The 21540-nt window shown below is 44.6% G+C and overlaps 1 protein-coding gene across 1 annotated transcript in view; it reads left to right on the plus strand.

Moving 5' to 3' along the window:
- STAB1 (stabilin 1) overlaps positions 1 to 21540 on the plus strand; it is a 769578-nt gene that overhangs the window by 693998 nt on the left and 54040 nt on the right. Inside the window, exons 60-62 of the mRNA XM_078661896.1 lie at positions 4621 to 4814; positions 9298 to 9442; positions 14214 to 14347. Of these exons, the coding sequence (XP_078518022.1) occupies positions 4621 to 4814; positions 9298 to 9442; positions 14214 to 14347 (473 nt within the window). The remainder of the gene's footprint in view (positions 1 to 4620; positions 4815 to 9297; positions 9443 to 14213; positions 14348 to 21540) is intronic.

A 21540-nucleotide genomic window follows, 5' to 3' on the forward strand; every position in this document is an offset into this window, starting at 1 on the left:
CAGCTCATCTAGCAGGAGATAGAGGACCAGACACAGAGAATCTAGAGCACTAGCAGCTCATCTAGCAGGAGATAGAGGACCAGACACAGAGAATCTAGAGGACTAGCAGCTCATCTAGCAGGAGGCAGAGGACCAGACACAGAGAATCTAGAGCACTAGCAGCTCATCTAACAGGAGACAGAGGGCCAGAGACGGATAATCTAGAGCACTAGCAGCTCATCTAACAGGAGGCGGAGGACCAGACACAGAGAATCTAGAGGACTAGCAGCTCATCTAGCAGGAGACAGAGGGCCAGAGACGGATAATCTAGAGCACTAGCAGCTCATCTAACAGGAGGTGACTATGTGAGCTGATGCTCCCAAATGAATATTCACAAATGAGAACTTTATTCCAAGATTGTGGAAAGAATCCTTGCCAGCTGCAGCTCTTCTGCAGTGCTGACTTTGCTACCGATGCAATGAAAAGCAGCCACCTTCTGTTTCCTGTATCCATCCCAGCATAGCTCAACAAGGGATGCACCAAGTCTCGACTGGACTTACCCGCAACACTATTCCTTTTCACCATTCCCTAGTCTGGTGATACTAATGCATGTACGTGGTATTTATATAACTCAGACCTATCCAAAGGGAAGCAGAGCACTGTACAGGGTTCCGGCCCAACCTTTTCTGCTCATCTATCTGAATAAACTCTTGGACAATCTTCAATATGGATTCAGTGAGGATTGTCCCACTAAGGCTGGAAATCCTACAAGTTCTGGCCGATGAGCTCCATCGATTCAGGTCGCTCATGCTCATTACCTGTGCTTCTTGACCTGTGAGCTCCCTCTGATAACCAAAGACCGCTACCAAATCTCCATGATCGATATCGAAAAAGATCGAGAGAGCCCTGAAGATGTGGAGTTAAACTGAATCTCCTTTTATGTGTCAAACCGTACCGGAGCGGTTAAAGCGGGCAATGTTCTATTCAGCAGAGCCAGCCCACAGGACAGGGTCCTCAAGGCTTCTTCCGTTCACTAACTCTTTCCAGGTTGTATAACCAAGCTCTTGGGGCTGTCCTGAGATATACTTGGATATTATGCCTTGAATATGACGACGATACCCAGAACGCTATGAAGAGTGACATATCTGTGCTCTCTAAGACGCCTGAGAATGTCCTAGGCGGGTGTCGCTTCATCTCCTGAAATGTAACTCCTCAAAATCAGAATTTCTGTTAATTTTGCTAAAAAACCTAACCTACCTGTACAGAATCTGATAGAGAGAAGCATTCTTCTCAATTGGAAACCTAATACTATGGTAAACCCCAGATTCTTAGGGTTCATGCTGGACAACAAGCTCCACCCACAGAACCTACGTAGGCGAAGGCCAGAAGTGCAAAACCAAAGGAAATGATGGACGGAGCGTTGACAATACAAGCACTCACCCCCAGTCAGCTGATCTGGGTTTAATCCATCACCATTCTTTAGCCCACTCTGCCACCCCAGTTCAGACATGGCCATATGCAAATCAGTCTGACCCTGTGCCTCATAGGAACAGTCCAGCCCGAACTGCCAAGCCATGCCTTCCCTGGACCGGAAACAAGCTTCCCAGGACCGGTTTCTGGCATTGCAGCCGTCTTCAGCCGGGCTTGCTTGAATCCAGTGGCAAAGTGAGCAAGGGACTCACGTCTGAGCATACCCTGTCAACTTATGGCGAACAAAGCAAAAGCAAAGGAAATGAAGGACGGGGCGTTGACAATACAAACACTCACCCCCAGTCAACTGATCTGGGTTTAATCCATCACCATTCTTTAGCCCACTCTGCCACCCCAGTTCAGACATGGCCATATGCAAATCAGTCTGACCCTGTGCCTCATAGGAACAGTCCAGCCCGAACTGCCAAGCCATGCCTTCCCTGGACCGGAAACAAGCTTCCCAGGACCGGTTTCTGGCATTGCAGCCGTCTTCAGCCGGGCTTGCTTGAATCCAGTGGCAAAGTGAGCAAGGGACTCACGTCTGAGCATACCCTGCCAACTTATGGCGAACAAAGCAAAAGCAAAGGAAATGAAGGACGGAGCGTTGACAATACAAGAACTCACCCCCAGTCAACTGATCTGGGTTTAATCCATCACCATTCTTTAGCCCACTCTGCCACCCCAGTTCAGACATGGCCATATGCAAATCAGTCTGACCCTGTGCCTCATAGGAACAGTCCAGCCCGAACTGCCAAGCCATGCCTTCCCTGGACCGGAAACAAGCTTCCCAGGACCGGTTTCTGGCATTGCAGCCGTCTTCAGCCGGGCTTGCTTGAATCCAGAAGTGCATCCTATTGGCGTAAATGGCTTTGGGGTGTCAGTTTATTGCTTTTTAGGATTTAAAGACTTTCATACAGGCACCTGTACCCTCTAGACTGGACTAGGGGAATGATTTTATCACTGGCCTTCCAAGAAGTCATCTAGCCTTCCCCATGAACAGCGCCACACGCCGCTGCTGTTTTTGTCTCTGGTTCCAATCTCTCGATCCCTACAATTCTTCAGTGGCTTCCTGCAGAAGTGATAACACTGTTTAAAACCGGTGCATCACTTATAAGATCTTCACAGATCTACTCTTTTTGTATTTGACAGAGAAGCTGAAAATGGTCTGTGACCAGTCGAGGTCAAGAGATGCCCAGTGCATTCGCCATCAGTCTCCCATATTTAAACAAGACCTTTGTATGAACACTCTTTCCCTGGCAGTGCCATGCGAATGGACTTCCCTTTCATCAGACCTTTGTACTCTCCCCTACTTTACAACTTACAACCCTCCTCTTCCACAGACATTTGGTGTATCAGAGGCAGTTGTGACCTGATTTCTTTGTCCCTCAGAACTCCATACACTGTTGTGGTTACTTTTGTCTTACGTTTTTACGACAACCTATTTATTCTGTCCCGACCCTGACTCATTTTCACGTATGTTTAACTCTTTTAATCACTTGTTCTCAATCTACATGGGTTGTTTTGTGAAGCACTCTGACGCCCGTGGGCCACTTTTACACTATGCAAAGCCAAGTAAATAAAAATAAAAAATTAAAAGTCCTTGTCATTGATCTTGGAGGAGTGTGCGTTCATTTATGGACTTCTAATGAAGTTCTCGTTGAAAGACTTTGAAACCAGAGGACTTTAACCATTGGAATGAGACCGCATGAATCACATTTACAGTCATCGCTGTCGCTCTAAAAACATTGGCTGATTAAAGAACCATTTAAAGTAACCCAATCCCAATCGAACACATTGAATCATTCTTGTGTGTACACGAAGAACAAAGTGTGTCTTCATTCATGGCCAGTGGGCTCTATTATTGTGCGTGCTCTGTCAAGAGGTCAGTCGTCCACTCTTTCCTAAACTGGAGCTCCCTAGGGCTGGTCCTGATGGATCCGAGGAAGCCGTTCCATGCCATTACATGGAGGAGGCCATTCTTTACTCTGATGGTTTCCTGGCTCTGGGTGCGCCTCAAGTCACAGAAAATGCAGTGTAGGTTCACAGACCATAGATCATTTGATCTTAGGTTACTAGATTTCAGTGTCAACGTTCATGACTACTTTGTCTCCAAGAAAGCCTGCCATGATGACAGTATCAGTTGTACGATAAACATGATGAACCTCGATCATCACGCCTGGAATCTGAGACTAAGTCGGGGGTAGTCATACGGCCAGAAGCTAAGAGATGTCTGTATCCAAACCCCGGCACCTGAGGTCTGGGGTTTGGATACAGACCGGAACGCGGCTAAAAACAGCGCGTCGAGGGCTGATTGAATACGCAGCCCTTGAAATAGCACGAGATATACTTTAAATCGTGCGTTATTGATATTTGCTGTAATAAGACTTCTCGTGAAATTCATGAAACTTGATATATGTTTTAATACAACTTCCCGTGGAACACTTGCAACTTGCCCAGCCATAGTCAGGCTGGGACGGAATTATAACCAGTCAGAAGGCACTTTAGACTGATTCATCGACTAGAAGGCCTGAGGAAGTCGCGGTTGTCTTGTCCCGAGCAACGACACACGTGTTGGCTGGAGTCACAACAAGAAAAGCATTAAATTATCACATCTTTACGTATTTGCCTTGTAATTCAAGTTATTGACTTGTCATAATCATAGTGAATGTGTGCCAGGGCTTGGTGTAAAGTTTGTAAAGATCTATTGATCTGAATGGTGAGGTGTTGGATGATTACCTCCTCCCTGGGCACCTAAAGTGATAATTGAGCTACCAGATATTCACCGTAAATAGTGAGCGCCATCTCCATACAGGGAACAATCATCCCAATAATTCTTTAACTATAGTGAAAGTGAGAATGTCCCTTTGTTTAATGTATGCTTGGGTTTGAGACATATTGTGGCACCTGCTCCATTACCTCTGTTTCGCACAGTCTGCTGACTCAGGCAGCAGTTTTTATGACACGCTTCAATTGTAAAATGTCATTACAGTGTAGTAATTATGTTGTTTTGTATTACAAGGGAGGAGTGATGCAACAGCTGCAGGGATTGGAAACTTCCATATATTTGTTCTTTACCTTCTGTTGCTCCTGTTTGCTCTCAATGCATCCCTTGAGTCTGACTGTGATATAAATCTGATTTAACATAAGATCCCCCGTCTCTTACCTCCACAGTGATGGACCGATGCGCTCAGGACAACGGAGGCTGCAGTGAGTATGCAGTCTGCACCCAGCAGGGGGTGCATGTCCAGTGCCAGTGTCTGGAGGGTTACCGGGGCGATGGCGTGGTCTGCATCCCCATCGACAGGTGTGCGGATGGCCAGAACGGGGGCTGCAGCGAGCACGCAACCTGCATCACCATTGGCCCGGTCAGTAGATCTCTGAAGGGGAGTGGGAGGTGTGGCCAGATGAGGGTGGGCCTACCGCAGCAGCTTCTCAGTGGGATCGACCCCTGCAAAATGTATCTTGCCTAATTTGAGCCAGTGGTTTCTGGTGCTCAGCACCGGCCCTTAATTGTCAACACCGGCACTTATGGCAGTTTGCCACATGGTGGCGCTGTTAGGAGATATGCACAACAAGAGTTGTTTATTAGTTCAATATATATTAAAATGACTAATACTGGCCTCTCAAACCATTCTTATGGTTTTGGGGTCCTGGAACATTCTTAATTGTCACACTTATGGAGTGTGATGGTTAGCAGCTGGGCTGGTACTGTCGTTGGCAGAGCTGGCAGGAGCAATGGGTGCTGCAAGCCATGGGCGTCCGCAGAAGTGTTTCCAGGGGGAGCAAAATGTTAACTTCATCACCATCCTCCGACATGATTGAGCACAAGTATTAAATACATTTTTTTTAAAATCTATTAAGACAAAGAGCTTAAATAAACAAAGCAACCCATAGGGGGAAGAGAAAAGTCTTGTGAGGTGCCACAGCAGACGACCTGGCAACTACAATAAAACAGAGGGAAAAACTAAAAATGGCCAGTAAAACAAAAAAATTCTTATTCAGGTTGATGTGGTTCTAGAGCATGGGTACTCACAAACTTTCTCTCGGGCCAAATTTACAGTGTGGTTTGTGGCCGAGGGCTGCACCGATGGGGGCGGGGTCAATGGGGAGGGGGGGTGGGGCTAGAGCAACAAAAAAAACTATGACCATGAGGTTGAACACAGGCCCCTGCAGCGGACGCCTTCGTCCACTGAGCCACCAGACCCGGCATACACACTTCTTTCTCTCTCTCTCTCTCTCTCTCTCTCTCTCTGTCTCCCTCCCTCTCTCTCTCTCTCTCTCCCTCCCTCTCTCTGCCTCTGTCTCCGTCCCTCTGTGTCCCTCCCTCTGTCTCCCTCCCTCCGTCTCCCTTCCTGACTCCCTCCCTTGGTTTCCCTCCCTCTGTCTCCCTCTCCCTTCTGTCTTCCTCCCTCTGTCACCCTCTGTCTGTCACCCTCTGTCACCTCACCCCAGCTTCCCAGACACACACACAGCTGCACCCGAGTACTTCACAGGTCTTTAAAGGATCATTTACTTGTTAATGAGGCTTTGTTGTGAATCGCCCGGCCCCCATAGAGCAGAGTGTCTGGCCGCGCTGCTGTAGCGGTGTTTGCTGACACACTTGGCTGAGAAAGTTTGTGAGTACCCATGCTCTAGAACCACATCAACCTGATTTAAGAAATGTTTTGTTTTTTCTGGCCATTTTTAGTTTTTCCCTCTGTTTTACTGTAGTTGCCAGGTCACCTGCTGTGGCGCCTCACAAGATTTATCTCTTCCACCTATGGGTTTCTTTGTTTATTTAAGCTTGTTGTCTTATTAGATTTTTTTTAAATGTATTGAATACTTGTGCTCAATCATGTTGGAGGATGGTGATGAAGTTAACATTTTGCCCCCCATCCTGCCCCCCCGAAACATTTCTGCGGAAGCCCATGAATAAAACACTGCTCTGTATCCACACTGTGGCATTACAGGCTTGGGGACAATTCATACAGTTTTTGTCTCACCCTGGGGTTCTCTGTAAACCTTTTCTTGCCCTAACACTATGTCAGTCCAGCTCTGGTGTCCTAAGCATAGGATGCTCTTGTCTCCAGGCTTCAGGGGGCTGCAGATGGGTTTAAACTGAGACTGCCCTTACACGAGGCACCATGTAGCAGCAGGACAGTTGATGAAAGCCTGGAGAAGGGATATGAATAGGTGGGCAGGTTTTTAGCTCCCTAATTGTGATACGAAGATTTTCACTAAACAAATATATTTTCTAAAGTCCTGGTCACACACCGCGTTTAGTTCTAGTGCAGGACTGGGGTCCAATGCACACTGCTAAATGTCTCTATGCCGTCAGTATAAGGCTGGGTGTAAGTACACATCTGGGGTCCTATGCACATCACTTCTTGTCTCTATGCTGTCAGTGTAAGGCTGGGTATAAGTACACATCTGGGGTCCTATGCACATCCCTTCTTGTCTCTATGCTGTCAGTGTAAGACTGGGTTTAAGTACACATCTGGGGTCCTATGCACATCCCTGCTTGTCTCTATGCTGTCAGTGTAAGGCTAGGTGTAAGTACACATCTGGGGTCCTATGCACATCCCTTCTTGTCTCTATGCTGTCAGTGTAAGGCTGGGTGTAAGTACACATCTGGGGTCCTATGCACACCCCTTCTTGTCTCTATGCTGTCAGTGTAAGGCTGGGTGTAAGTACACATCTGTGCTCCTATGCGCATCCCTTCTTGTATCCATGCTGTCAGTGTACGGCTGGGTGTAAGTACACATCTGGGGTCCTATGCACATCCCTTCTTGTCTCTATGCTGTCAGTGTAAGGCTGGGTGTAAGTACACATCTGGGGTCCTATGCACATCCCTTCATGTCTCTATGCTGTCAGTGTAAGGCTGGGTGTAAGTACACGTCTGGGGTCCTACGCACATCCCTTCTTGTCTCTATGCTGTCAGTGTAAGGCTGGGTGTAAGTACACGTCTGGGGTCCTACGCACATCCCTTCTTGTCTCTATGCTGTCAGTGTAAGGCTGGGTGTAAGTACAAATCAGGGGTCCTATGCACATCCCCTCTTGTCTCTATGCTGTCAGTGTAAGGCTTGGTGTAAGTACACATCTGGGGTCCTATGCACATCCCTGCTTGTCTCTATGCTGTCAGTGTAAGGCTGGGTGTAAGTACACATCTGGGGTCCTATGCACATCCCTTCTTGTCTCTATGCTGTCAGTGTAAGGCTGGGTGTAAGTACACATCTGGGGTCCTATGCACATCCCTTCTTGTCGCTATGCTGTCAGTGTAAGGCTGGGTGTAAGTACACATCTGGGGTCCTATGCACATCCCTTCTTGTCTCTATGCTGTCAGTGTAAGGCTGGGTGTAAGTACACATCTGGGGTCCTATGCACACCCCTTCTTGTCTCTATGCTGTCAGTGTAAGGCTGGGTGTAAGTACACATCTGTGCTCCTATGCGCATCCCTTCTTGTATCCATGCTGTCAGTGTACGGCTGGGTGTAAGTACACATCTGGGTTCCTATGCACATCCCTTCTTGTCTCTATGCTGTCAGTGTAAGGCTGGGTGTAAGTACACATCTGGGGTCCTATGCACATCCCTTCATGTCTCTATGCTGTCAGTGTAAGGCTGGGTGTAAGTACACGTCTGGGGTCCTACGCACATCCCTTCTTGTCTCTATGCTGTCAGTGTAAGGCTGGGTGTAAGTACACGTCTGGGGTCCTACGCACATCCCTTCTTGTCTCTATGCTGTCAGTGTAAGGCTGGGTGTAAGTACAAATCAGGGGTCCTATGCACATCCCCTCTTGTCTCTATGCTGTCAGTGTAAGGCTGGGTGTAAGTACACATCTGGGGTCCTATGCACATCCCTGCTTGTCTCTATGCTGTCAGTGTAAGGCTGGGTGTAAGTACACATCTGGGGTCCTATGCACATCCCTTCTTGTCTCTATGCTGTCAGTGTAAGGCTGGGTGTAAGTACACATCTGGGGTCCTATGCACATCCCTTCTTGTCGCTATGCTGTCAGTGTAAGGCTGGGTGTAAGTACACATCTGGGGTCCTATGCACATCCCTTCATGTCTCTATGCTGTCAGTGTAAGGCTGGGTGTAAGTACACGTCTGGGGTCCTATGCACATCCCTTCTTGTCGCTATGCTGTCAGTGTAAGGCTGGGTGTAAGTACAAATCTGGGGTCCTTTGCAATCCTCCTGATGGTTCTGTGCTGTGTTAATGCAACCAAGTCTGAGTGTAAGGGCAGGCCTGGGGCCGAATGAGTGTCACGTCTTGTCTCTGTGCTCTGATAGTGTAAGGGTAGGTGTTTATACAGGATTTGGTTCCTGTGCATACCCATTCATGAAGTCATGCTAGTACTAACAAGGCTTTGTGTTAGTGCAGAGCGGGTATCGTATGCAGTGCCCTTTTTCTCTCCATTATGTGTTAGTGTAAAGCTGAGTGTAAGTCTAGCCTTGAACTCCTATGCATGCCTCTTTCCTCCATACTGTGCTAGTCTACGTTGGGCGTTAGCACAAGTCTGGGTCCCTATGCACACCCCTTCCAGTCTCCATGCTGTGTTAGTGTAAGGCCGGGTGTTAGCACAAGTCTGGGTCCCTGTGCACACCCCTTCCAGTCTCCATGCTGTGTTAGTGTAAGGCCGGGTGTTAGCACAAGTCTGGGTCCCTGTGCACACCCCTTCCAGTCTCCATGCTGTGTTAGTGTAAGTCAGATGTTAGTACAAGTCTGGGTCCCTGTGCACACCCCTTGTAGACTCCTCTAAGCTCCACAGTGTTTGGCACATGGGGTCATCCGTAGTATGTTATGAGAATGCCTCAGTGTATGTACTATTTAAAGTAAGTATATATATTAAAGTGAATATTCCCTCTGCAGAACAGTCGGCGGTGCGAGTGCCATGAGGGTTACGTGGGCACCGGGGTCCAGTGTCTGCAGAAAGCTACGCCCCCTGTGGACCGCTGCCTGGAAGTGAATGGAGGCTGCGACCCGGAAGCTGTCTGTGCTGACCTGCATTACCAAGGTGCTCCTCTCTCCACTTCTGTGTGACTCTGAGGGTTTGTTCCACCTCCTCCTCTCAGTCTCTGGTTCACTTGCAGGTTCTTTAGTGTGTTCCACTCCCAGGGGGTGGCAGAGACTTTTAAAGCGGTATATAGGGCCTGCGCGGTTAAATAGGGTAAAAAAAAGGGGGGAGTGTTCACAAACATATCTACTGTGTACAAGGTCCAAATAGAGGGCGCGTAGTAACTTAAGATGGTCTGTCAGGGTCATAAGCGTCATATGGGTCAAGAGGAAGAGAAATGGATCCCAGGAGGGAGGTGACGAGGGGGGATGTCCAAGGAGCGCACTCAAGATGGGGTCTGTACTCCTTATTACAGACCAGTTGTTGTAATGCCAAGAGTGAAAGTAACCTCAGCTGGAGGCACCGGGGTGACATTCCCCAAAGTCTGAGCCTGAACGCAGAGCCCATTGAGAGCGCTCTTTACCCCGAGGCAACCTTGGACCAGGGTGTGGCTACCAGGGTGTGACTAGCGCCCAGTCCGTGGCTCTGTGGCCAAACAGGAAGAGGGTGTCTAGACTCCCCAGAGCTTGGTTAGTGTGCTAGGCAAGCTTTTAAAGGAGGCGACATCTCTGCAGGCCACTCAAGCAAAGATGGCGGATGAACTGAGAGAAGGGATAGACTCAGTCGGGGAGGGTTAGACTCATTCGGGAAGGGTACGACTCAGCTGGGGCATAAGTGGGGAGCCTGTCGTCTCCACTAAATGAGGTGGAACAAAGAGAGTCTGACTGTGAAGACAAGATGCAGAACTTGTAAAAGCTAAAGAACAGCTGGAGAAGGAGACACTGTGGCTCACAGAGACACAGGAGATGATGGAAAACTATGCGAGAAGGGCCAACCTTCAAATTATTGGACTTCCAGAGCACCATGAAGATGCGGTCATTTGTACACAGTTTGTAGAAAATCTGAAACAGCCTTTAGTAATTCCGAATGGATGTCTCTCAAAGAAGAGGAACAGCAGATCTAGAACCCCAGGGCCAACGGAGCGTGATGTAGAGGCACCGAGAGAGCCCAGATGACGGATGTCTCTCAAAGAAGAGGAACTGTAGCCCTAGAACGCCGAGGCCATCGGAACATGATGTAGAGGCACCGAGAGAGCACAGATGTCTCTCAAAGAAGAGGAACAGCAGATCTAGAACCCCAGGGCCAACGGAGCGTGATGTAGAGGCACCGAGAGAGCACAGATGTCTCTCAAAGAAGAGGAACAGCAGATCTAGAACCCCAGGGCCAACGGAGCGTGATGTAGAGGCACGAGATAGCCCAGATGACGGATGTCTCTCAAAAAATGAGGAACTGTAGCCCTAGAACGCCGAGGCCAACGGAACATTATGTAGAGGCACCGAGAGAGCACAGATGTCTCTCAAAGAAGAGGAACAGCAGATCTAGAACCCCAGGGCCAACGGAGCGTCATGTAGAGGCACGAGATAGCCCAGATGACGGATGTCTCTCAAAAAATGAGGAACTGTAGCCCTAGAACGCCGAGGCCAACGGAACATGATGTAGAGGCACCGAGAGAGCACAGATGTCTCTCAAAGAAGAGGAACAGCAGATCTAGAACCCTAGGGCCAACGTAGCATGATGTAAGGGCACAGAGAGATCGCTGATTATTATTAATTCTCGTATAGCGCATACCTACCTATAAGGCTTCCCAGCGCCGGATGACATTGAATAGTAACCTACTTGAGTTGCCTAGAATGGCCACGTTTTTAACTGTTTGCGGAACAAGGTCAAGGAGTTACTCAGGAAGTGTGTGTTCCGCAACTTGGGACCAATAAAGGAAAATGGCCGGCCACCTATGCATGAACATCTGAATTTAGGCAAGAAAAAAGAGACTGTCTACTAGAACGCAGTATACAAGAGGGGAGGTAAGGCACAGCTAGCTTTTGTAATAATCCAGAGCCTGTGTGGCTCTTGATCTTGTACATCAAGCAGAAGGCCTTAAAGTTGATGCGTTCACCCATGGTGAGCCAATGGAGGTCTTGACGGAGGACAGATACTGAAGAATGTTTGGGTAGACGGAAAAGCAGTCTAGCAGCAGAGTATTGAACAATCTGAAGACGTCTGATTATTGCCTTGTCAGCGCCCAAAGAGAGAATGCTGCCAAAATCTAGTCTGGAAAGGGTCATGGCCTGAATGACCGTCCATGGAATGAGCATCCATGGAATCTTTTTAAGCCACTTCATAGGGCGGAACAGGAAGAGGTCATCATGGCTATTTGAGGTTTCACGGACAGAGTGGCGTCCAGCCAGATGCCAGGCTTTTCACCTTGTCGGCCGCTATGGGGAAGGAACCCAGAGTCTCGGGCCAGAGCTCAGGTCCCCAGAGCTGAGGATTTTTGCCAAATAGTAGCACCTCAGTCTTATCCCCGTTACATTTAAGGGGATTAGAATTCTCATTGTTGGCAACATCGCTGAGGCAAGATTGGAGAACTTGTGGGCCGCTTCCTGATCCGATGATGGATGTCTCTTAAAGAAGAGGACCTGCAGCTCTAGAACCCCAGACTAAGAGAGCACAGATGATGGATGTCTCTCTTGAAGAAGAACAGCAGCTCTAGAACCCCAGGGCCAACGGAGCGTGATGTAGAAGCACCAAGAGACAGGGCCTTGCGTGCAGACATGGAATGACCAGTCTTGATGGATGTTTCCCAAAGAAGAGGCCTTGTAGGTCTTTGTTGAAGGCCTCCATGCAGCTCAGGAAGTAGATAGCGGGAGCCCAGGGGTTCAGGTTTTTGGGGTTCTTCTTAAATCTTAGGGCCCGATTCACAGAACTAACTTAAGACAAAATCCTAAATTTACTACCATTTTGGTATTCACAGAAGGCACTTACTCATTTTGGTATTCACAGAAGTTAGGACTCCTAACTTTAGGACTCCTAAATGCCTTCTGTGAATACCGAAAGTCTTAAAATTAGGATTTTTCTCAGTTTAGTAGTAGTAAAGTTGAGAAAAATCCTAACTTTAAGACTTTCGGTACTCACAGAAGGCATTTAGGAGTCCTAAAGTTAGGAGTCCTAACTTCTGTGAATACCGAAATGAGTAAGTGGCTTCTGTGAATACCAAAATGGTAGTAAGTTTAGGATTTTGTCTTAATTTAGTTCTGTGAATCGGGCCCTTAGTGTCTCAGGAAAATGTTTGTAGTAGTAAGAGTATTACATACAAATAAAGCTCCTCGAAGTTGAATGTTTAGGTTGAATTGCTTTCCTCTCATGCATGTAATGAAGATAGGTTCACACATTTGTGGCCAAACTTAAATCCACCATTTTCAATGACTCGGAGCCTCATTGCCCCGCCCCCTCCCCTCTATAATTGACACAGGTCTGGTAACAGGGCTTACCTCCCCCCCCTCACATCGGAATTACCAAAGCATTGGTAAATTCATGACTCTGGAGGGTTTCACCCAGTTGTTTCATTGTTGGGGGTTAGATGCAGCACCCCCAGTTCCACCTGTGACTCATCCTCCTCTCTGAAGGGACCACTGGAAAGGAGAAGCACATTCCTTTCCACCCAACCCCCCCATACGCCCCCAAATGACTGCCGCCCACAGTGTTGGTGTCTCTGGCCCATTATATGGTCCCTTGGAAATGAGACCACGGGTGGGTTTAAATACAGAAAAAACAAAGCTTCTTGACCACCTCAAACATCTTAAAGAACGCAGTGCTATCCTTGTCGAAGAAAGGTTCTGCAGAGACAGCCCAACTTCCCAAAGGGGCAACACATGCTGTTCCAGGTACTTCCGGGTTCCCAAGAAGGGAGCTAGACCCTTCGGTTTCCCACTCAGTGTCCCAAAAAGCAGACCCATAAACTGGTCAATGAGCTGCAGATTGTGGCATCGCTCTAATTCTTGCCTGGAAGTAACTTTGAGTATCAATATCTGCTCTCAGATGCAGTTGAGGGTTCCTAAGGTTCACAGGGGAGGCCGTCTCTTTTAGTGTCTAGTCCTCCACTTCAGCCTCACCTTGGTGATGGAGGGAGGGCCCGCGCGCATCCACAGACCGCGAGTCCAGTCCTCCACTTCAGCATCATCTTGGTGAAGGAGGCAGGGCCCGCGCTCATCCACAGACCGCGAGTCCAGTCCTCCACTTCAGCATCATCTTGGTGATGGAGGCAGGGCCCGCGCGCATCCACAGACCGCGAGTCCAGTCCTCCACTTCAGCATCATCTTGGTGATGGAGGCAGGGCCTGCGCCCATCCATGTGGTCCAATACCTGAATGAAAGGCTGATAAAACCACTTCAATAAGAGAAACTAACCATCTTAAGTGGCCTCCCTCCTCCCCTCTGGTCAGGGGTGTCCAGTTTTCAGTGTTTTACAAGATTAGTTCATGATTATTTGGGTTCTGCTTATTTTCTAAAATCTGACAGAACAGACAGCGGTGCCGTTATGGAGCCAGTAAGTCATGTCCGGCAGCGATACCTTACAGAGTGTGTCACAGGTGGGTCAGCCGACAGGTGAGAGGATGAATTTCTGGTAATGATTCCAGGTGCAGACTGAACCTTCAACCTCGAGGTCCTCCTAGATGAAGACTGTGCAGCAAGAGACAATATTGATAAAATATGGCATTACCAAAAACAAGTGACTTTTGGCATTTTAAAAATTACTATTTGACAATTAAAAGCCTTTGATGATATGTTGGCACTTCCAAAGAGCATTAAATAGATGATGTATTTCATTTGTATCTACTTGGGATCAATCTGGATCACTCCTTGACCGCATTCTATGTCTTGAAATTGTTTTCTAGAAAAGACAGCAGGAGTTTTCCATTTGCAGTCCAGAAGAGGGAAGTACAGCTTCATGTATGAGGAGGCGGAAGAGGCCTGTGAGGCGGAGGGAGCCACCCTGGCAACATTTCAGCAGCTGTCGGCAGCACAACAGGTACGGTGCAAGGGGCTCTTCACTGATGCCCAACGCAGCACTGATAAAGCCAGTAGGTTTGGCTAGTAACTGTTTTTTGGGTCTCGCCTATTCAGCACTTGTGCTGTCTCTCAAGACATGCTATATTCAGGATAATAACAATGGATTAAACCCAGATCTGTGACTGGGGGTGAATGTTTTGCCATTGTGCAACATTCCGTCCATCATCTTGTGTGTGTGTATTCAGAATATGAGCATAAAGCTCTGCCTACTTTCCGCCCATCTTTTTAATTGGCTCCTGTCCCTGTCCTTTGTACATGGTGGCTTTTCATTGGTCAATAGGCTTAGTAGTCCCTCCTTAGTACCACCTTGTCTCTCTTTGTAACCTCCCATGAGAACACTCCCTGTTACATTTGTTGTTACTCCCTAGGTTTTAATTACAGCCTCAGAGCACTATTTTCCTAAAGGGCTTCGGGCAGGACACCCATTTGTTCTTATTCAAGGCTGGCATTGGTTGTTTTACTCACATGCACCTCTCAGATTTATATGAGACCTATGAATTTCCCTTCATCATCTCCACACAGAGTACAACCTAATCTGGAATTAATATAATAATGCTTATGTCACAGTTCAAAGCTACTAATTGTGTATATGGACATAGCTATTTGAATGTACTAGCGGTACTGACGTGCATGCAATGCTTTATGGGTAGGGTGGATTTACCATATCTTCTGCAGGGTGCAGTAACATAAGTGGCCAGAGGAGGTCCCATTGGACCTCTTTTCGTAACATATGGTACTGCACCCTGCAACATGGCTAGATAAAAAGCATTGACATTTATAATGCCAATAACTCCAACTTTGCAGGGTGCAGTACTATATGGTCCCAATGGGACCTCTTTTGGTCACATATGGTACTGCACCCTGCAACATGGCTAGGTAAAAAAATATGAGCATTTATAATGTCAATAACTCCACCTCCAACAAATGCAAGACGATTGCATTTCCAATGCAAGAGGTCTCGCATTTGTTAAAGTTGGAGCTGTTGGTGTTGGAAATGACAATGGTTTTTCTTTCGATTTTTTATACCATTGGTAATAGTGCTGTGCAAATATATTAACTCCACTGCAAATCAAAAAAACAAAAGTAAAAACATTATTATGTAAGAAATGTGTAAACTGCTTCATCATTAGATGATACTTTTTAAAAGACTGACTAGAATTAGAGCTATGCCTTCACGGTGCTTCTGTCATCATACATTCTATTTCAACACTCCATTCAACACGCTTTCTATCATGAATGAAGCAAAGAGAGTAACACATATAACTTCCAAAATGGCAACTACACTGCTTCAGAGTAACAAATACACTGCTTCCAAGTACCACAATACAGTGCTTCCAAGTAACAAATACACTGCTTCAAAGTAACACATACACTGCTTCAAAGTAACAAATACACCCCATTCAAACTAACAAATACACTACTTCAAAGTAACACATACACTACTTCAAAGTAACAAAATACACTGCTTCCAAGTAACAAATACACTGCTTCAAAGTAACAAATACACTGCTTCAAACTAACAAATACACTGCTTCAAAGTAACAAAATACACTGCTTCCAAGTAACAAAATACACTGCTTCCAAGTAACAAATACACTGCTTCAAAGTAACAAAAACACTGCTTCAAACTAACGAATACACTGCTTCAAAGTAACACATACAGCCCTTCAAACTAACAAATACACTGCTTCAAAGTAACAAATACACCCCTACAGATTAACAAATACACTGCTTCAAAGTAACACATACACTACTTCAAAGTAACAAATACACCTCTCGAAAACTAACAAATACATTACTTCAAAGTAACACATACACTACTTCAAAATAACAAATACACTGCTTCAAAGTAACAAATACACCCCTTCAAACTAACAAATACACTGCTTCAAAGTAACAAATACACCCCTACAGATTAACAAATACACTGCTTCAAAGTAACACATACACTGCTTCAAAGTAACAAATACACTGCTTCAGAGTAACAAATACACTGCTTCAAAGTAACAAAATACACTGCTTCAAAGTAACAAATACACTGTTTCAAAGTAACAAATACACTGCTTCAAAGTAAGACATACACCCCTTCACACTAACAAATACACTGCTTCAAAGTAACAAAATACACTGCTTCAAAGTAACACATACACACCTTCAAAGCAACAAATACACTGCTTCAAAGTAACAAAATACACCCCTTCAAACTAACAAATACACTACTTCAAAGTAACACATACACTACTTCAAAGTAACAAATACACTGCTTCAAAGTAACAAAATACTGTGCTTCCAAGTAACAAAATACACTGCTTCCATGTAACAAATACACTGCTTCAAAGTAACAAATACACCCCTTCAAACTAACAAATACACTGCTTCCAAGTAACAAATACACTACTTCAAAGTAACAAATACACTACTTCAAAGTAACACATACACTACTTCAAAGTAACAAATACACTGCTTCAAAGTAACACATACACTACTTCAAAGTAACAAATACACTGCTTCAAAGTAACACATACACACCTTCAAACTAACAAATACACTGCTTCAAAGTAACACATACACACCTTCAAAGCAACAAATACACTGCTTTAAAGTAACAAAATACACCCCTTCAAACTAACAAATACACTGCTTCAAAGTAACACATACACACCTTCAAAGCAACAAATACACTGCTTTAAAGTAACAAAATACACCCCTTCAAACTAACAAATACACTACTTCAAAGTAACACATACACACCTTCAAAGCAACAAATACACTGCTTCAAAGTAACAAAATACACCCCTTCAAACTAACAAATACACTACTTCAAAGTAACACATACACCCCTTCAAACTAACAAATACACTACTTCAAAGTAACACATACACCCCTTCAAACTAACAAATACACTGCTTCAAAGTAACACATACACACCTTCAAAGCAACAAATACACTGCTTTAAAGTAACAAAATACACCCCTTCAAACTAACAAATACACTACTTCAAAGTAACACATACACACCTTCAAAGCAACAAATACACTGCTTCAAAGTAACAAAATACACCCCTTCAAACTAACAAATACACTACTTCAAAGTAACACATACACCCCTTCAAACTAACAAATACACTACTTCAAAGTAACAAATACACTGCTTCAAACTAACAAATACACTGCTTCAAAGTAACAAAATACACTGCTTCCAAGTAACAAAATACATTGCTTCCAAGTAACAAATACACTGCTTCAAAGTAACAAAAACACTGCTTCAAACTAACGAATACACTGCTTCAAAGTAACACATACAGCCCTTCAAACTAACAAATACACTGCTTCAAAGTAACACATACACTGCGTCAAAGTAACAAATACACCCCTTCAAACTAACAAATACACTGCTTCAAAGTAACAAATACACTGCTTCAAAGTAACAAATACACTGCTTCAAAGTAACAAATACACTGCTTCAAAGTAACAAATACACCTATTCACACTAACAAATACACTGCTTCAAAGTAACACATACACTACTTCAAAGTAACAAATACACCCCTTCAAACTAATAAATACACTACTTCAAAGTAACACATACACCCCTTCAAACTAACAAATACACTGCTTCAAAGTAACAAATACAACCTTTCAAACTAATAAATACACTAATTCAAAGTAACACATACACTACTTCAAACTAACAAATACACTGCTTCAAAGTAACAAATACAACCTTTCAAACTAACGAATACACTACTTCAAAGTAACACATACACTACTTCAAAGTAACAAATACACTGCTTCAAAGTAACAAATACACTGCTTCAAAGTAACAAATACACCCCTTCAAACTAACAAATACACTGCTTCAAAGTAACACATACACTACTTCAAAGTAACAAATACACTACTTCAAAGTAATAAATACACTGCTTCAAAGTAACAAATACACCCCTTCACACTAACAAATACACTGCTTCAAAGTAACACATACACTACTTCAAAGTAACAAATACACCCCTTCAAACTAACAAATACACTACTTCAAAGTAACACATACACTACTTCAAAGTAACAAATACACTGCTTTAAAGTAACAAATACACCCCTTCAAACTAACAAATACACTGCTTCAAAGTAACAAATACACCCCTACAGATTAACAAATACACTGCTTCAAAGTAACACATACACTACTTCAAAGTAACAAATACACCTCTCGAAAACTAACAAATACATTACTTCAAAGTAACACATACACTACTTCAAAATAACAAATACACTGCTTCAAAGTAACAAATACACCCCTTCAAACTAACAAATACACTGCTTCAAAGTAACAAATACACCCCTACAGATTAACAAATACACTGCTTCAAAGTAACACATACACTGCTTCAAAGTAACAAATACACTGCTTCAGAGTAACAAATACACTGCTTCAAAGTAACAAAATACACTGCTTCAAAGTAACAAATACACTGTTTCAAAGTAACAAATACACTGCTTCAAAGTAAGACATACACCCCTTCACACTAACAAATACACTGCTTCAAAGTAACAAAATACACTGCTTCAAAGTAACACATACACACCTTCAAAGCAACAAATACACTGCTTCAAAGTAACAAAATACACCCCTTCAAACTAACAAATACACTACTTCAAAGTAACACATACACTACTTCAAAGTAACAAATACACTGCTTCAAAGTAACAAAATACTGTGCTTCCAAGTAACAAAATACACTGCTTCCAAGTAACAAATACACTGCTTCAAAGTAACAAATACACCCCTTCAAACTAACAAATACACTGCTTCCAAGTAACAAATACACTACTTCAAAGTAACAAATACACTACTTCAAAGTAAAACATACACTACTTCAAAGTAACAAATACACTGCTTCAAAGTAACACATACACTACTTCAAAGTAACAAATACACTGCTTCAAAGTAACACATACACACCTTCAAACTAACAAATACACTGCTTCAAAGTAACACATACACACCTTCAAAGCAACAAATACACTGCTTTAAAGTAACAAAATACACCCCTTCAAACTAACAAATACACTACTTCAAAGTAACACATACACACCTTCAAAGCAACAAATACACTGCTTCAAAGTAACAAAATACACCCCTTCAAACTAACAAATACACTACTTCAAAGTAACACATACACCCCTTCAAACTAACAAATACACTGCTTCAAAGGAACACAATACACTGCTTTATGTGTAACAAATACACGGCTTCAAAGAAACAAAACACACTGCTTCAAAGTAACAAAATACACTGCTTCAACGTAACAAATACACTGCTTCAAAGTAACAAAATACACCCCTTCAAACTAACAAATACACTACTTCAAAGTAACACATACACCCCTTCAAACTAACAAATACACTGCTTCAAAGGAACACAATACACTGCTTTATGTGTAACAAATACACGGCTTCAAAGAAACAAAACACACTGCTTCAAAGTAACAAAATACACTGCTTCAACGTAACAAATACACTGCTTCAAAGTAACAAATACACTGCTTCAAAGTAACAAAATACACTGCTTTAAAGTAATAAATACACTGCTCAAAGGAACAGATACACTGCTTCAGAGCAACAAATACACTGCTTCAAAGTAACAAATACACTGCTTCAAAGTAACAAAATACACTGCTTCAAAGTAACAAAATACACCCCTTCAAACTAACAAATACAGAGGTTCGAAATAACACTAGTTTCTAAAAGGTGGAACTGCAACTAATTAAACCCTTTACTCTAAGTGTTTGTGAAATACACCAGGGGCTGTATTACACAAAGCGCCCTGGGAGCACATAGACATGTGCACCCCTGGGGCACTGTGGTATTTCAGGAGGTGCTGTAGACGCTTGTGCGGCCTCTTCAGTAACAGCGATAGTGCTGATGCACATGTAGCCCCACCTCTATCTTGAGAGGGTGTTTCCTCATTTGAATGGGGGCGTGGCACCTTGCCAATGAAGGAATCTCCTTGCCTCTGACCCGTGCCGTATTTTGGGCAGAGGTGCAAAGGCAAAGAAGTCATCAGGACGCACACTGACAGTGTGCCATGAGTGATCCAGTCTACTATATTCTCAGTAAACGCATGCGGCATGCCAGCCCCTCACAAAGGTTCTCTGTAGGTCACATGACTGTGATCCAGTCTGTCAGCCACTCACAAAGGTTCTCTGTAGGTCACATGACTGTGGTCCAGTGTGTCAGCCCCTCACAAAGGTTCTCTGTAGGTCACATGACTGTGGTCCAGTGTGTCAGCCACTCACAAAGGTTCTCTGTAGGTCACATGATGGTGATTCAGTCTGTCAGCCCCTCAAAAAGGTTCTCTGTAGGTCAAATGACAGTGATCCAGTCTGTCAGCCACTAACAAAGGTTATCTGTAGGTCACATGACTGTGATCCAGTCTGTCAGCCCCTCACAAAGGTTCTCTGTAGGTCACATGATGGTGATTCAGTCTGTCAGTCCCTCAAAAAGGTTCTCTGTAGGTCACATGACAGTGATCCAGTCTGTCAGCCACTAACAAAGGTTCTCTGTAGGTCACATGACTGTGATCCAGTCTGTCAGCCACTCACAAAGGTTCTCTGTAGGTCACATGACTGTGGTCCAGTGTGTCAGCCCCTCACAAAGGTTCTCTGTAGGTCACATGATGGTGATTCAGTCTGTCAGCCCCTCAAAAAGGTTCTCTGTAGGTCACATGACAGTGATCCAGTCTGTCAGCCACTAACAAAGGTTCTCTGTAGGTCACATGACTGTGATCCAGTCTGTCAGCCCCTCACAAAGGTTCTCTGTAGGTCACATGATGGTGATTCAGTCTGTCAGCCCCTCAAAAAGGTTCTCTGTAGGTCACATGACAGTGATCCAGTCTGTCAGCCACTAACAAAGGTTCTCTGTAGGTCACATGACTGTGATCCAGTCTGTCAGCCCCTCACAAAGGTTCTCTGTAGGTCACATGATGGTGATTCAGTCTGCCAGCCCCTCACAAAGGTTCTCTGTAGGTCACATGATGGTGATTCAGTCTGTCAGCCCCTCAAAAAGGTTCTCTGTAGGTCACATGATGGTGATCCAGTCTGTCAGCCCCTCACAAAGGTTCTCTGTAGGTCACATGATGGTGATTCAGTCT

This window comes from Lissotriton helveticus, chromosome 9, assembly GCF_964261635.1.
Source record: "Lissotriton helveticus chromosome 9, aLisHel1.1, whole genome shotgun sequence".
NCBI classification, from domain to species: Eukaryota; Metazoa; Chordata; class Amphibia; order Caudata; family Salamandridae; genus Lissotriton; species Lissotriton helveticus.